This window comes from Hemitrygon akajei, chromosome 11 (assembly GCF_048418815.1).
Source record: "Hemitrygon akajei chromosome 11, sHemAka1.3, whole genome shotgun sequence".
Taxonomy (NCBI): domain Eukaryota; kingdom Metazoa; phylum Chordata; class Chondrichthyes; order Myliobatiformes; family Dasyatidae; genus Hemitrygon; species Hemitrygon akajei.
In genome coordinates this window covers 120174613-120193147 of record NC_133134.1, presented here as the reverse complement: position 1 = coordinate 120193147, position 18535 = coordinate 120174613, and the positions used below count along the sequence as shown (strand labels likewise).

Below are 18535 nucleotides of genomic sequence, written 5' to 3'. Positions count from 1 at the left end.
ATTTGGCCGGGTTGATTGTTAGACCGTATTCACTCAGTGGGGCGTAGAGTTGACGGAGGTGGGACAGATGCTCCTGACGACTACTGCTGTCTATGAGGATGTCGTCCAAATAGATGAATACAAAGTCCAGGTCGCGTCCCACCGTGTCCATGAGCTGCCGGAACGTCTGTGCGGCATTCTTTAGGCCGAACGGCATTCGGAGGAATTCGAAAAGGCCGAACGGAGTTATGAGTGCTATTTTGGGGATGTTGTCCGGATGCATTGGGATTTGATGGTATCCCCGGACGAGGTCTACCTCGGAAAAGATTCTTACGCCATGCAGGTTTGCTGCAAAGTCCTGAATGTGCGGCACAGGGTAGTCGTCCGGTGTTGTAGCCTTGTTCAGTCTGCGGTAGTTGCTGCATGGTCTCCAGTCCCCTGTTGCTTTGGGCACCATGGGCTCTCGGACTGCCGTATGATCCCCAATTCCTCCATCCTCATGAACTCCTCCTTCGCCAGTCAGAGCTTGTCCGGGGGAAGCCTTTGAGCACGGGCGTGGAGGGGTGGTCCTTGGGTCGGGATGTGGTGCTGTACTCCGTGTCTGGGCATGGCTGCCGTGAACTGCGGTGCCAGAACTGATGGGAAGTCCGCCAGGACTCTGGTGAAGTCGTTGTCGGACAGCGTGATGGAGTCCAGGTGTGGGGCTGGCAACTTGGCTTCACCCAGGGAGAACGTTTGAAAAGTCTTGGCGTGGACTAGTCTCTTCCCTTGCAGGTCGACCAGCAGGCTGTGAGCTCGCAAAAAATCTGCCCGCAGGAGTGGTTGGGCCACGGTGGCCAGTGTGAAGTCCCACGTGAACTGGCTGGAGCCGAACTGTAGCCGCACCGTACGGGTGCCGTAGGTCCATATTGTGCTGCCATTTGCGGCCCGCAGGGTGGGTCCCGGTTCTCTGTTGCGGGTGTCGTAACTCGTCGGAGGTAAGACGCTGATCTCAGCCCCGGTGTCAACCAAAAAGCGGCGTCCTGACTGTTTGTCCCAGACATATAGGAGGCTATCCTGATGGCCAGCCGCCGTAGCCATCAGTGGCGGCTGGCCCTGGCGTTTCCTGGGAAGTTGCAGGGCGGGCTATAGCGGCAGGCTTCTGTGCCCCACTGCCGGTGGTAGTGTTACGTACTTGTGGGTATCTTGTACTTGTCATGTGACGGGGTGCTGAAACTATACTGGACTTAAGGTAATGGTCTTGTGATGGTGGAGTGACATCATTTTTTTGCCAGTAGAGGTCATGTGACAGGTTTTTTCAACAGAGTATAAAAGGAGGACCCCTCCCTGTGAGGAGGGGCAGGTCGTGGCTGGATTTGCCATTTTGACTCCATGCTACTGCGTGGTCCAATATTATGACGCAGTTCCGTTGAAAGATGGAGTTTTCTTTAATGCCTAAAGTTTAAAAGGTCATTGCTGGCAGTTTCTTTATAATACTGCCAGTTAAAAATCAGTGGAGAGTAAAGCTCGGAGTTCGAGAGCTAAAAGATCGAGGAAAGACAATTTCGACGGTGAAACAGGTTTGACCTTCTTTGATCCTCATTTGGAAGGAATTCGTTGGCTGTCCCCGTGTTAGCCCCTGCGATAAGAGCAGAAAGGGTTGGGTCCAGTTTTGTCAAGGAAAGGTCAGTGCCTTTAAGCCGTTTCATTTTCATCTTCGTAAATTCTCCGGGAAAAGTATAGTTCGACTGGGAACTGCAGCAACACGATGTGAAAGAGAATTTAAATCGTCTAAAAAAAGTCTCTCCTTTAATAGACTGTAAGCATTTTGAACTTTCGCAGTACTACTTTGAAGAACTGTTTTTGCCACATCGCTTTAAGAACTGTTTTGGCTTTATCCCTTTAAGAACTGTTTAAGCTGCCACACAGCAGCTGATTTCCGGTTGCGTTAGTTGTTTGTTTACTTTTGGAGTTTGTTTTTCAGTGTTTAATAAATGTTTTATTTGTTATTTTAAAAAAACCCTGCCTCACTTATATATTTATTGTTGCTGAATCCGTAACAGTAGGAGCACCATTGTTCCTTGGTCTCCGCACTCCTGCCTCTGGGTTTTGTGGGCTCTGCTGCCGGGCCTGGTCCGGTCTGCTGTTGGGTGCATGGCTCGGTGATCTGTGCGACGGATGCCCCACTCTCCTTAGCTTTCCACAGCACATCTGCCCTGGCCACCACCTTCCGGGGGTCGCTGGAATCTGCGTCGGACAGCAGCAGGCGTATGTCCTCGGGCAGCTGCTCTCAGAATGCCTGCTCAAACATGAGGCAGTGCTTGTGTCCTTCAGCCAGGGCCAGTATCTCGTTCATTAATGCCAATGGCGGCTTGTCTCCCAAACCATCCAGGTGCAACTCGCTCGCGCCGTGAGAGTCCAAAAGTCCTTATGAGCAGGGCTTTGAATGCTGTGTATTTGCCATCCTCCGGGGCGACTGTATGAACTCCTCAACCTGGGCGGCCGTCTCCTGGTCGAGGGAACTCACCACGTAGTAGTAACGTGTGGAATCCGAGGTTATCTGCCGAATGTGGAATTGGGCTTCTGCTTGTTGGAACCGTAGGTGAGGTCGCAGTGTCCAGAAGCTTGGCAGTTTTAACGAAACGGCATGAACAGATGCGGCGTCGTTCATCTTTGGTCCAAATATCGTTTGGGCTGTCGGGGTCACCAATTGTAGCGGTGTGCTACACACAGCGCTAGAATAATGACATGCAGACGGTGTGTTGCAGTTGCGTTAAAGCTTTATTCAAACTTCGCAGCCTCGCTTTTAAGCCTTCCCGTTTCCGCCCTTCTCGGGCAGGAATGCTGTAGGGGGCACATATTCACAGTCCCTTCCCACGCGTGGGCTTTTCCCCTTGCTGGTGAAGAAGGCCTGGCGCCCTTTTTGGGGCCGGCCTCTCTGCCAGCGCGCACCGTTTTGTGAGCCGGTTCAAGTGCACTGGAAAGTGGGTTGCCACATAATAAACCAGCATTTTTCTTTGTGTGTAACTAGTAACATTGTTATCCAGTTGAGTGTGGTTAAAATAAAACATCTGACAGCTGCTTCCATGAAATGATTATTTGAAGCGTGTTTCCTCTGAACGGTGCTAAACTGTTAGTCTTGATTGTGATGACGTCTGTAATCCACAATTGTCTGAATCAAATGTGTGTTCTGCCAACTGAGTAGAGTGATTTTTAAGGGTGCATCCTGTGGTCCATTCTTACACTGTCAGTGTATCCTTTATAATAAGAAAGATCCTGCTACTGTATCATTTTTATTGCTGACCAGAAACCTCCATAATCTTAAATTTATCAACTGAAAATATGAATTTTCATGAAATGTGAGTTCCATAAAATTAATATTGAGAATGTTGATGTTTGCTTGCTTTGTGCCCTGCCTCTTTTTACTACTTAGATATTATCCTGCATTGCCTTTTGTTAAATTTATTTTATTTAATTTAAGAACTCTGTGCTGGTTTCCAGATACTGCTCATCGCTAGTGGAGTTTGTGGCAGTTCGATGCAGACCATTTTATTTGCCACGTGAATTCACCTCTGTCCTTGTATTCGGTGTCTACATTCCCCCCCAGTGCTAATGCTAAGGAGGCGCTGTGTGAACTGTATGGGGCTATTAGTGAACTGAAGAACGCACACCCTGATGGTCTGTTTATTGTCGCCAGTGATTTTAACCATGCGAACCTTAAGTCAGTGCTCCCCAAATTCCATCAGTATGTGGACTTTGCAACGAGGGGGGAGAACGCATTGGACCTGGTTTACACAAACATCCCTAACGCATACCGGGCAGAGCCCCGCCCCACCTCAGATATTCAGACCACATCTCTGTTATGCTAATCCCAGCATTCAGACCGCTCGTCAGGTGCTCCAGCCCAGTTCAGAAGCAGGTGAAAACCTGGCCAGCAGGAGCCATATCTGCTGTTCAAGACTGCTTTGAGCACACTGACTGGCACATGTTCAGGGAGGCTGCAACCGATGGCGACTCTACCAACTTAGAGGAGTACACAGCATCAGTGACCAGCTACATCAGAAAGTGCATTGATGATGTTACTCTGTCCAAGTCCATCACTACACGTGCTAACCAGAAGCCATGGATGACCGCAGAGGTGCGTGCGCTGCTGAGGTCACGCGACCCCGCCTTCAGAGCAGGCGACAAGGCAGCTCTAACAACAGCAAGGGCCAAACTGACCGAACCATCAGAGGAGCAAAGCGTGCACATGCCCAGCTAATCCACAGTCACTTCCAGGACAGCGCGACACGCAGCGCATGTGGAAGGGCATCCAGGACATCACCAATTACAAGACAACATCACCTGACTCTGCAGGTAATGCCTCCCTCCCAAATGCGCTGAATAATTTCTACGCCCGGTTTGAGATGGAAAATGACGTGGCGGCGAGGAAGTCCACCCCTCCTGCAAATGACCAGGTGCTGTGTCTCTCCGTGGCTGACGTGAGAAGAACCCTGTGCAGGGTCAACCCAAGGAAGGCTGCTGGACCAGACAACACCCTGGTAGAGTGCTCAGAGGATGTGCAGACCAGCTAGCAGATGTTCTCACTGACATCTTCAACATCTCCCTGAGCAGCACCACCATTCCAACGTGCTTCAAGGCCACCACCATCGTCCCCGTGCCGAAGAAGTCTTCAGTGTCCTGCCTAAATGACTACCATCCCGTTGCACTTACATCCATCATCATGAAGTGTTTCGAGAGGCTCGTCATCAGGCATATCAAGACCCTGCTGCCCCCCTTACTGGACCCCCTGCTGTTTGCGTACCATCCCAACCGCTCAACAGATGACGCCATTGCCACCACCCTCCACCTGGCCCTAACCCACCTGGACAAAAAAGACACATACGTTCGGATGCTGTTCATAGACTTCAGTTCGGCATTCAACACAATCATCCCTCAGAAACTGATTGGAAAGCTGAGCCTACTGGGCCTGAACACCTTCCTCTGCAACTGGATCCTAGACTTCATGACTGGGAGACCTCAGTCAGTCCGGATCGGGAGCAGCATCTCCAACACCATCACACTGAGCACGGAGGCTCCCCAGGGTTGTGTGCTCAGTCCACTGCTGTTCACTCTGCTGACCCACGACTGTGCTGCAACACACATCTCAAACCATATCATCAAGTTCGCCGATGACATGACCGTGGTAGGTCTCATCAGCAAGAACAACGAGTCAGCTTACAGAGAGGAGGTGTAGCAGCTAACGGACTGGTGCAGAGCCAACAATCTGTCTCTTAATGTGAACAAAACAAAAGAGATGGTTGTTGACTTCAGGAGGGCACGGAGCGACCACTCCCCACTGAACATCGACGACTTCTCAGTAGAGATCGTAAACAGCACCAAATTTCTTGGTGTTCACCTGGCGGAGAATCTCATCTGGTCCCTCAACACCAGCTCCATAGCAAAGAAAGCCCAGCAGTGTCTCTACTTTTTGCGAAGGCTGAGGAAAGTCCATCTCCCACCCCCCATCCTCATCACATTCTGCAGGGGTTGTATTGAGATCATCCTGAGCAACTGCATCACTGCCTGGTTCGGAAATTGCACTATCTCGGATCGCAAGACCCTGCAGCGGATAGTAAGGTCAGCTGAGAAGATCATCGGGGTCTCTCTTCCTGCCATTACGGACATTTACACTACACGCTGCATCCGCAAAGGAAACAGCATTATGAAGGACCCCATGCACCCCTCATACAATCTGTTCTCCCTCCTGCCGTCTGGGAAAAGGCTCCGAAGCATTCGGGCTCTCACGACCAGACTATGTAACAGTTTCTTCCCCCAAGCTATCAGACTCCTCAATACCCAAAGCCTGGACTGACACCTTGCCCTACTGTCCTGTTTATTATTTATTGTAATGCCTGCACTGTTTTTGTGCACTTTATGCAGTCCAGTGTACGTCTGTAGTCTAGTGTAGCTTTCTCTGTTTTTTTTTATTACGTAGTTCAGTCTAGTTTTTTGTACTGTGTCATGTAACACTATGGTCCTGAAAAATGTTGTCTCATTATTACTATGCACTGTACCAGCAGTTACGGTCGAAATGACAATAAAAGTTGACTTGACTTGAAGATGCACTCTTGACTGTAGTAGGCATTACTAAGGAGAAGACGGTATGAGGGAAACTGAAAGGCCTAAAGGTGGATAAATCACATGGACAAGATGGACTGGACAAGAGTTCAGAATGAAGTAGCTGAAGAGAGTGTGGAGGCATTAATAATGATCTTTCAAGATCACTGAGTCAGGGAGGATATTGGTTTGTTATAGTTGCATGTACCAAGTTGCATGAAAACTTGTCTTACATACTGTTCATACAGATCAAAACAATAATAGATTGCAGAATACCAAGTGCAGCAGATACCGAGAAACTGCAATGCAGATAGACAATAAGGTGCAAGATTATAATGAGATAGATTGTGAGGTCGAGTGCACTTTATTGTACTAGGGAACCATTCAGTAATCTTATAATAGCAGAGTGGAAGCTATTCTTGAGGTTGATGTTACATATTTTTTTTTAATCTTCTGCTTGATGCAACAGGGGAGAAGAGAGAATGTCCAAGATGATGGGGTCTTTGATTATGCTGGCTCCTTTACTGAGGCAATGAGAAGTGTAGAGAGAGTACATAAAGGGGAGACCTGTTTCCATGATGTATTGAGCTGTGTTACAGTTCTGCAGGGTTTCAGAGGAGTGGAAATTGCAAATGTATTGCTACTGTTTAAGAAGGGAGGGAGGGATGCAAATGGCAGTAAATTGTAAACTTGTCAATGATTAGAAAGATTTTAGAGTATATTAATGATAAAATTTTGGAGCACTTGGAAGTATATGATAAAGTAGAATCTGTGCCAACCAGTTGGCGGGTGTGTTCAAGGACATCTTCAGTTCTCTCGCTGCTATAGTCAAAGAGGTTCCTACCTGCTTCTAAAGGCAGCATTCATACCAGTGCCCAAGTACGGGGTGAGCTGACTCAACTACTGTCACCTGTTAGCACTCACATCTACTGTGATAAAGTACTTCGAGGGGTTGGTCATGGCCAGAAGCAACTGCTGCCTAAGCAAGGACCTGGACCTGTTGCAGTTTGCCTATCACCACATTAAGTTTGCAGTGGATCTCTACCGCTACCTCTTTCGAAACACTAGGGTGCATTTGACCTGGACCAGGTGACTTGTGTACCCTTAGGTCTTTCAGCTTTTTGAGCACCTTCTCTCTTGTAATAGTAACTGCACTCACTTCTCTTCCTTCACACCCTTCAACACCTGGCACACTGCTAGTGTCTTCCACAGTGAAGTCTGGTGCAAAATACTTATTTAGTTAATCTGCCATCTCCTTGTTCCACTTTATTGTTTCTCGTCCTCATTTTCTAGCAGTCCTATATCCACTCTCATCTCTCTATTTTTTACATACAGTACTTGGAAAAAACTTTTGCTATCCACTTTGATATTGTTTGATAGCTTGCTTTCATATTTCATCTTTTTCCTCTAAATGATACTTTATCTCTGAAGGTTTTTAAAAGCATCCCAATCCTCTGTCTTTCTACTAATTTTTGTTTTGTTGTATTCCCTCTCTTGCTTTACATTAGCTTTGACTTCCCTTGTCAACCATGAATACTATTTTGCCATTTGAGTTTTTCTTTGTTTTTAGAATATATTTATTGTGCTCCTTCCTTATTTTTCCCAGAAACTCATGCTATTGCTGCTTTGCTGTCATCCCTGGCAGCAGCTCCTTCCAATTTACTTTGGCCAATTCTACTCTTATACCACTGTAATTTCCTTTACTCCACTGAAATACTGCTATGTCAGACTTTACTTTCTCCCTATCAAATTTCAAGTTGAACTCAATCATATTGTGATCACTGTCTCCTAAGGGTTCTTTTACCTTAAGCTCTCTAATCACCTCTGGTTCATTACGTAACACCTAATCCAGTATAGCTGATCCCCTTGTAGACCCAATGACAAATTGCTCTAAAAAGTCACCTCGTCGGCATTCATTAAACTCACTCCCTTTAGATCTCATTGCCAACTTGATTTTCCCAATTGACCTGCATGTTGAAATCTCCCATAATTATCATAATCTCCCTTTTGATATGCCTTTTCTATTTCCCATTGTAATCTATAATCTATGGTCCACATCCCAGCTACTTTTGGGAGGCCTGTATATAACTGCCATCAGGGTCCTTTTACCTTTGCAGTTTCTAAACTCAACCCACAAGTATTCAACATCTTCCCAACCTATGTCACATCTTTCTACTGATTCAATGCTATTCTTTACCATTAGAGCCACACCACCCCACTGCCTACCTTCCTATCCCTCCGATCCAATGTGCAAGTTTGGATATTCAGCTCCAACTACAACTATCCTTTAGCCACGATTCAGTGATGGCCACAACATCATACTTGACAACAAGATCAACCACCTTATCTCTTGTACTCCATGCATTGAGATATAACACTTTGAGTACTGTATTTGCTACCCTTTTTGATTCAGCATCCTTCATGCACTGATACTCGCCCTGCTGGCTGCAATTTGCCCCATCATCTGCCTGCCCTTCCTGACAGTCACCCTGTATGCTATCTTTGCTTTTTTACCATCCATCCTATCCTGAGTCCCTTCACTCCGGTTCCCACCCCCCTGCCAAATTAGATTAAACCCTCCCGAACAGCTCTAACAAACCTGCCTTGTTAGAATATTGGTCCACCTCAGTTTCAGGTGCAACCTATCACTTTTGAACAGATCATACCTCTCCCACGAGAGATTCCAGTGATCTAAGAACCTGAAGCACTGCCCCTGCACCAGCTTCTCAAGCACGCATCAATCTGCCAAATCATCCTGTTTCTACCCTCACTGATGCATGGCACAGCAATCCAGAAATTACTACCCTGGATGTCCTGCTTCTCAGCTTTCTACCTAGCTCTTTAAATTCTCTTTTCAGGACCTCTTTGCTTTTCCTTCCTATGTCATTGGTACCAATATATACCAAGGCATCTGGCTGCTCTCTGACGCTCTCCAAAATGCTGTGGACATGATCCGAGACATCTCTGACCCTGGCACCTGGAAGACAACATACCATCCGGGTTTCCCCTTCACATCCACAGAATCTCTTGTCTTTTTCCATGACTAATGAGTCCCCTATCACTACTGATCCCCTCTTCTCCCTCTTTCCCTTCTGCACCACGGACCTATGCTTAGTGCCAGTAACCCGGTCTCTGTGGCATTCACCTGGGAGGTCATACCTCACAACAGTATCCAAAATGGTGTACTTATTATTGAGAGGAATGGCCCCAGGGTTGTTCTGTGCTAACTGCGCTAGCACATTTCCATTTCTCCTGACAGTCACACAGCTACTCGCCTCCTGTAACTTGGGGGTGACTACTTCCCTGGTGATTAAGGACCTCATCACCAAGGACATTCCCTCTTCTGATTGCTATCATCAAGGAGGAGGTAGAGGAGCCCAAAGACACACACTGAACTTTTCAGGAACAGCTTCTTCCCCTCCGCCATCAGATTACTAAATGGAAAATTAACCCAAGTATACTACCTCACTTTGTTTTGTATTACTAATTTAATCATGTATATTTCTTACTGTAATTCATAGTTTTTATTATGTGTTACAATGTACTGCTGCCATAAAACAACAATTACAACATATGCCTGTGATACTAAAACTGATTTTATTATGGCAAAGTGTGCAGAGTTTTGTAAAGGGAAATCTTGCCTGTAAATCTGTTGGAATTCTTTGGGAGGCAATGTGCCATTTAGATAGTCAGTGGATGTTGTTTACTTGAATTTTCAGAAGTACGTTCACAAGGTGCCACACCTGAGATGTTAAACAGATAAGAACCCATGTGTTAGAGGCATGGAAAAAAGTTGGCTGACTGCCAGAAGTCGGAGTGGGAATAAAGGGGTCATTTCTGGGATAGTTGCCAGTGATCAGTAGAGTTTGCAGAGGTGAGTGTTGGGACTGCAACTTTTCATTAATAATCTGGATGAAGTAACTGATGGAGTTTGCAGATGTCAGCAGGACAGGTGAAGGAACAGGTAGAATCCTTTAAGTAGGGACTCTGCAGAAGGATTTGGGCATCTAGGGACAGAGGGGAAAGAAGTGGCAGGTTAAATACTGCATAAGGATGTGTGGGGTTATGCACTGTAGCAGGAAGAGTAAGTGCATAGACTATTTTTTATTTGGGAAGAAAATTCAGAAATTAGAGTTGCAAAGGGTCTTGGAAGTCTTGGTTCAGGTTTCTCTCAAAGTTAATTTGCAAGTTGGGTCAGTAGTAATGAAGGCAAATGCAATATTATCATTCTTTGGACATGAATATATACAGGATGTACTGCTGAAGCTTTATAAGGCATTAGTCAGACCACATTTGGAATATTATAGGTAATTGATGCCCCATATTTAAGGAAAGATGTGCTGGCCCTGGAGAGGGTCTGGAGGAAGGTCACAAGAATGATCCCAGAGACATAGGCTTAACATATAAGGAGCACTTGATGCTTCTGGTCCTTTATTTGACAGTTCAGAGAAATCTCATTGAAACCTACCAGACACTGAAAGGCTTGTATAGAGTGGACGTCAAGTGAATGTTTACATTAGTAGTGGAGCTCAGAATCCAGGAGCTGTGAAGACCAAGTCATTGAGTGTATAATAATGCCTACTGTATCAGAAGTGCTCACCACTGTTCTCAAAATGGACACCAGTATTTTACAATCAATTCCTCTAAGTAATAACTAGCTCATCTTATTGACGAAATGAGTGAAGACATTGAGTATCAACTATGCATAGAGCTACAATAAACAGAATTTGGGATACAACTGGATGAGTCAACTGTGAGACAATGAGGCATTGCTAATGGCATATGTATGGTTTATTAAAAATGGATAAGTTTATGAAGAGATTCTCTTTTGTAAAAAGTTAAAAACAAATATCAATGGAGAATCAATTTATGGCCAGTTCAAAATGTATATTGAAGATAAAAGAATTGCGATTAGGAACATGATTTCCTGTGCAACAGATGGAGCACAGGTTGCTATGCTGGTTTAGCGGCATTTATGAAAAAAGAAATTCCAAGTCTGTCTGCAATCCATTGCGTAATTCATTGTCAACATCTCACAGCCAAATACCTCAGCTAAAGACTTTTTTCAAGCATGACTCTTGTAATATCTGCTATCAACAAAGTTAAAGCTTATCATTAAATCGCAGAGTATTCCACCAGTTATGCCAAGATAACAGTGAAGAATTTGAATGCTTGCTTGCTTCACACTGAAGTGTGTTGGTTATCACAAGGCTGCTGCTTAAAACGATTCCTTCATCTTTTTGACATTGTGGTTGAATTTTTGCTCCAAGTCATCTTGGGGAAACAAGATGAGGCATACCTAGCCGATCTGTCTGAGAAAATGAATGTTCTAAATATGAAACTGCAGGGTGAGACTTTCAATTTAATCCAAACAAAATGTGCAGTGGCCACTTTTAGAGGAAAATTGAAAATATATAAGCAAAACACTGGGAGAAGAATGTTCTTACAGTTGCCCTGCATGGAAAGTATAACACTTTCTCTCACAGACAGTGATTTGCAAGAATACTGCTTACACATGCAGTCACTGAAGAAAGATTTTCAGAATTGATTCAAGGATTTGAACGATCTGGAAATTCTGGACTGGGTAATTAACTCATTTCTTTGCAACGTGGAAGAACAGGAAGAGAGCTTGCAAGATGAAATTTATCAAAATTCAGAATGATGAAAAAGCAAAAATGATTTTCAAACATGTTGGCTTTTGTGGTATGTGGCTACACTGTCATATGAAATTTCCTGCTCATTGGAGAAGAGCCAAACTGCTTTTCATTGTATTTCCATCCTCCTACCTTGTTAAGAGGCTTCAGTGCAGTGAACCACATACTCACAAAAAAACAAACCACTTGGACACTGTTACACGTGGGGACTTGAGGTTTTTGCTGACACGACTTGAACCAGATATTTCAACTCTTGCTAAAAGCCATCAAGCTCAAGGATCACATTGATATTGAAGCTGCTGTACAGTGCACAGGTACTGTGTAAGCTAGGTTTAAAGACAAATAAAAATTTAAAGCAGAATAATGTTTCTGATATTAGCATAAGGTAGACATGCTTTTACACAATGGAAGTGCCGGGAGGTATATTGCGCCTAAGAGGGGCGTTGGCAAACATGAAGGTGCTTTAGGGAGATGTTGTGCTGAAAAAGATTGAGGAAAAACTGGTCTATATCCACATAGCTTATGGTTTTATAGCCTTTGCACCTTGTTGTCAACCACACTATACTTTATCTGTAACTGTAACATATATTCTGTCTTCTGTTATTGGTTTAGCCCCCCCCCCCAACTATTTCAAAGTAATTGGCTTAAAATGATCTGTGTGGATGGCTTAAGTTTTTGACTCAGTGTGACAACAATAAATCAATATCAATACTGGAATTGCATACAGTACATGATCTGTGGTATGTCTAAAATCTTATGCAAATACCATAAAAACATTGCACATGGGAGCAGAATTAGGTAATACATCTGCTCCGACATTCCATCATGGCTGATTTATTATTCCTCTCAACCCCATTCTCCTGCCTTCTCCCTGTAACTTTTGATATTGGACTAATCAAGAACTTATTAACTTCCACTTTAAATATATCCAATGTCTTTGCCTCCACAGCTGCTGTGCAGTGAATTCCACAGATTTATCACCCTCCAGCTAAAGAAATTTATCCACATCTCTGTTCTAAAGGGACATCCCTCGATTCTGAGGCTGTGCCCTCTAGTCCTAGACTCCCCCACAATAGGAAACACCATTTCCATATCCACTCTATCGAGGCCTTTTAGTATTCAGTAGGTTTCAGTGAGGTCCCCCCCTTATTCTTCTAAACTCCAGCAATACAGACCCAGAGCCATCAAACCGTCCTTATACATTAACCTTTCATTTACAGAATTGTTCTTGTGCCCGTAATTTTAAAATCCATTATTTATTTTGCCAAGTTATTATTTTGAATATTTACTAACTTTGGATAATCTACAGTATATATCAGCCTTCTCACACCTCTGAAATTTGTTTTCCTACTTTAAAAAATTACAGCTGTTGAAGATGACCTTTTGCTTGATGGGTGCATCAGTTTTTACTTTATTGAAGCTTAATTATAAAAAAAACTGCATTGAATGTTCTAGATCTAGGGATGGAGCTACAATGCAAAATGATACTAAAATCTTTATTTTTCCACAGCTAAATATCGTGATATCTTTAAAGATATTATCAACAAGATTGCAGTGGTAAAACAGGAAGATGTGAGTATTTGCTATATTTAACTTCTTTCTTCCATGCTTTCTTTACCAATATATACAATTTGCTTACAAAGATTTACAACTAAATCTTTATTACATACACCTAGATATTCAATTATGTATAGGGAATCCTATAAATGAAAGTGTGTGTGTGGTGGCAGTTTTGATACCCTTTGTATAGCCTTCAGTATGCTCTATATTTCTTGTTTACAATTCCAGTGGAATGGGAACGTTACCTGAGCAAATTTATTTTGAATTTCATAGGTCGAGAATCATAAAGAGTTCATTACTGAAACCAAAAAGCTGGTTAGTTGTGTGACTGATTTACATTTCCAAACAGTTAATGTTTCTAATCAAATCCTTTCATATGGATTGAAAGACAGGAGAGACAGCCAGTACAAAAAAATTAGAATAAGAACTAACTGGTGATAGGTGCCAGTAGATGATGGTGGGTAAAAAGGCAGATAATGGAGAGAGTTGGAATTATGCCAGAATCTGAGAGGTGATTGGTGGAAGTGATAAAGGGCTGAAAATGATTAAATTTGATGGAAGAGGAAGTTGGAGCACCTCCCTCCCTTTATTCCACACTCCCTTCCCTCATAAACACAAGAAATTCTGCCGATGCTGGAAAACTTCAACAGTGTACACAGAATGCTGGAGGCAGCATCTACAGAGGGGAGTAAATAGTTGACATTTCAACCCAAGACCCTTTATCTGAATAGTAAGGATGGGGGCAGAAGCCAGAATAAGAAGGTGGGGAGGGGAAGAAGTACAAGTTGGCAGGTGATAGCTGAGACCAGGTGAGAGGAAAGTCTGTGGGTGGGGGCGGGGGGAATGAAGTAAGAAGCTGAAAGGTGATGGGTGGAAGAGGTAAAGGCTGAAGATGAAATACTTTAATAGGAGAGGACATGAAGCATGGAAGAAAGGGAAGAAGAGGTTGAACCAGGAGAAGGTGAGGAGAAGAAGATGGGTGAGAGGGTAACCAGAATGGGGGATGGAAAAGGAGAGAAGGGGTGGGTGATTACCAGGAGTTAGAGAAATTCATGTTCATGCCAGCAGGTCCATAAAGTGATGTTAGGCTGTACATAAGGTGACTGGTAGGAAATAATAAAGTTAGTGGGAGGAGGTGTTGATCAGTCTTACTGCTTGGAGAAAGTTACTGGTGGTTCTGCCGTGGGTTCTGTATAGCCTCCTCCCTGACGGGTGTGGGACAAACAGTCCATGAGCAGGGTGGGTAGAATCTTTCACAGTATCACTGGCCCTTTTCTGGCATCTTTCTGTATATATGTCAGTGGCGGATAGGTTGGTGCCAGTATTTGATACTGTTTGTGGAGCCTTCATGTCCATTGCAATGCAGTTTCTGTACCAACGTTGATGTCGTTTGTTGGGATGCTCTTTACTATGCATCTCTGGAATGATATTAGTATGGATGTGCAAAGTCCAGCTTTCTTCAGCCTCATCTGAAAGTAGAGGCATTGGTGAGCTTTCTTGACTGTGTAGGATGTGTTCTGGGACCATGAGAGGTTGTGTGAAATGTGCACTCCCAGGAGTTTGAAATTGCTTGTAGTTTCCACTGCTGTGCTATCAATGTAGAAGGGGGGTGTGAGTGGTGTTAATAACCATTTCCTTTGTCTTGTTGACATTAAGGTAGAAGCTATTTGTATGTCACCAAGCTTTGAACTCTCTGCCTCCTCTCTGTGGGCCGTCTCATTGTTGTTGGTAATGAACCCCACCAATGTCACGTCATCAGCGAACTTGACAATATGATTGCTTGGTGTGCAAGACAGTGTTTGTTGCTCTCCTCTCTCACCTGCCTATAACAACCCCCTCTCCACCATGATCCACCTATTGCCTGCCAACTCTTGGTTCACCTTGCTCCCGAGTTTTTTATACTGGCTATCTCCCATCTATTGTTAGTCTAAATAAGGGCCTCAGTCCAAAGCGTTGAATATTTCCTTCCATAGATGATGTCCACTAGCTGAGTTCCTCCAGGTTTTTGTGTATGGTTTATCTGTTCTTAGCTTCATAGTTTTTCATTTTTCCATCTGACATGGAAGGCAGCCATTTTGGCTCATTGAGTCGATGCAGACTCTGAGAGCAGTCCCATTCCCCACTAATTTTCTCACTAATCTTTTCAATCCACTTTTACATCACTTCCTTGTCCATGCCGCTAATTACATCCTCACAGCATCATACTAAATTTGTCAAATACAGTTCCTATTCAGAAAACCATGTTGGTTCTACCTAATCATTGTGACTTTTCTAAGAAGTCTTTCATTGAATTTGTACCTATAATCCATCAACATAAGTGGAATAAATCAAGTCATTCATTGATTCATTATCAGCAATAAACTTAATAATGTTTCTATAAATAGTCTTGTGAAACTGAGACCATCTGTTCCTTTCAGCTGCACTGTTTCATTAGAATTCTTGTTTTTATTATTTGATTTATCTAAAACTGATCAGATATTGCTGGTATCATAGACAGTAACTGATGACTCAGATTATCTTGTCATTATTATGATAGTGAAAATGATGTGCATGTTTACCTCATTACAACAGTAACTACATATCAAAAATAATTATTTTACTTGCCTTTAGACTGGAACTCTAGAGTTTATTTTGAAGCATAGAAGTAGATAGTTCAAGTCTTTGCAAGCTTTCAGGAGAGCAATTCCATCAGCCCATTCCTATTTTCCCATCGCTGTGAAATATATTCTTGCACTTTCTATGTAATTCTTGTCTAAAGATACCGAGGATTGTGTTTCTAACAGCTGTAGAGGCATTGAATTTTTAATCATGATTACTTGAGTAAAACATTTTTTCTCATCTTTCTGCTTCTTTTCCCAAAATTTTATAACAATAACCCTAGGCCTTCCGTTAATGAGAAATTTTCTTTTCATTCTGTATAAACCAGACATTACTTAGTGCATTCGTAACAGTGTACACCTTGATCAAATTTCTCAAGTTTTGCTTCAAGAGCTGTACTGTCTTTGAGTGTACTCTTGCAACTAAAATCTTTTGAGCACTAGACCAGTAAGTGTATTCAGTGCCCTCTCTAGAAATTTCACATTTGAGATTGCTTAAGTAAACTTCAGTAGTTAGGGATATTTTTGGAGATGATGGCAAGGCTCCATCAAAATCATGCAGCACAACGACCCACACAATATTCTTTAACAATGGATATTGTACAAAAAGATCTTAGAAAAGGGGAAAAGAAGATAAAATCTGCCCAATATCCAAACCAGAGTCCAGTTTTTATAATTGGAGAAGTACTAAAGCCCTCAGTGTCTACTATTAGAATATGAATTAAATCCTCACAGTCGTCATTCAGGAAGTAAAAGCTGAATTTTTGAAAAGAACTCAAGTGCAAACATTTCCTACTCCCATGAGTTATGAAGCTGATCACCCTCTCTCCATAATCACTCCCAATAATCTTTGCAACATCCCTTCCATTTACATGCATGAATTTACCTACAACAAGAATAAAAACTGGGAGCAAGATAGTATCAGAATGATGTGTATTAAGCACCATTTGAAGACTGAAGATATAGGTGCAATGAGCCTTTACTCAACTGATTCAAATATGTGGGGAGAACTGTGATGGAAATCTATCTGAGATTAAGAACATAATTGAATTTTCTTGTGGCAACTGATTATTTGGTGTATCCATTATCCTGCCTGCAGCTCTAGTACAAATGGTCCTGACCCCTTATTAACTTGATGTCTTAATGGTATCATTTTACCTTTTTTCGACATGTACACTCCACGTCCAGTCAACAATTATTCACAACCCATGCACCTATCGTCCCTTGCTCCTTGCCCTTACCTCTCATCCTTGTGTTGAATGGCTCATCTCATCATGTCAATTTGAGCTGCTCAACCCTCTGTTCACTCTCTGCTCTTTCTTCTTTGGTCCTGCAGTTTGTATTGATACTTAGCAATTTTTGTGTGTCCCAGTTTTTAAAAAATGCTGTAATTTTTTTTTTAATTTCAGGGTGAAAAATATATTATTCTTAAAAAGAAGTATCAGCATCTTGTGCAAGGAAGTAGTAGCAACAGCACAGAAGAGAAAGTCATTTTGAATACACCTGTGCAGGCATCATTTGAACAAATACCGGAAAAGGTCCAACCTGTGAATTTTGGGGAAGTAAAGCAACCAAGCTCTCTCTCTGATGTTCAGCATTCTATGCAAATATCACAAAGTGAAGCATCAGAAATCAGGGAGCTTTCCAGTACTGTATTTACCACACCAGCGAAGGTGAATGCATGTGAGTGGATCGCAGAAGATTTACAAACATTACACACAATACCTAAAGCTCCTTTGGAAGTAACTAGTGATTGCCAGGTAGAGTACATCTTGTTTTTTTTACCATCTTTCTTGCTATCTTAGCAATCTCAGTGTTCTAACTGAGAATCAGCTCAAGCATCCAGACATCTTTGGTCATTTTGCCTAAGATACCATTCTGCATGAGCAAATCTGGACTTCATACTCTGTTATTTGAAGCAGTTTCTATGCATTTTCAACAAAACAAACAAAAGATGTAACTTCTGGGAATGGAAAATAATGTATATTTAAAGTTTCTATATATATATATATATATGCAATGTAAAGACAATGTAAATTAATACACCCCTATTTAAAGAATATTAGCTACTCTGTGTGTAGCCCTTGAAAAATCTAGCTACATTCTCTGTAGGTACATACTGTACACATACCCATGTCCTCCCTTTCTTTTGAATGTATATTTAAAAACCTTAATAAATTTTCTTTTCTGCTTGCAGCGTTTCTCTTGTTGTAGTATCCATTTATATATAATCATTTTAAAACATACTCTTGCAAATAGAAACTTGCATCCATATAGTTGTTCTCTTTGTCTAGTGTTTCTTCATTTTGTTTGAATTGAGTGGAGCTGTCCATGACATGAAAATACTGGACTGAGAGTAAAAATAACATAATACATTGGAATTCTCAGTTGTTCGGTTTTTGCCACACTGCCATTTGGAAATGGCATACTAAAATCCTTGATAGCATTCCCAAACATTGACAAAGCATCAAAGGAACTCACTGCAATATCACTGTTGTGCCTTGTTTATTTTCCATCCATAATTTAACTGTACTAATGTTAATTTGGTACTTCTAATACCTCCATCTAGTTCCATGTGTGATGAGGATAAATCTCCATGCTATTCAGCAGTGTTAAATAGGGTTATAAACTACAGTGTTAAATGCTGTCTTTTCATTGAAAATGGGT

General features: G+C 42.7%; 1 protein-coding gene across 1 annotated transcript in view; it reads left to right on the top strand.

The window, feature by feature from the left end:
* Nucleotides 1–18535, top strand: part of LOC140735970 (uncharacterized) — a 68309-nt gene that overhangs the window by 8601 nt on the left and 41173 nt on the right. Inside the window, exons 2-3 of the mRNA XM_073061601.1 lie at nt 13222–13283; nt 17278–17628. Coding sequence (XP_072917702.1) covers nt 13222–13283; nt 17278–17628 — 413 coding nt within the window. The remainder of the gene's footprint in view (nt 1–13221; nt 13284–17277; nt 17629–18535) is intronic.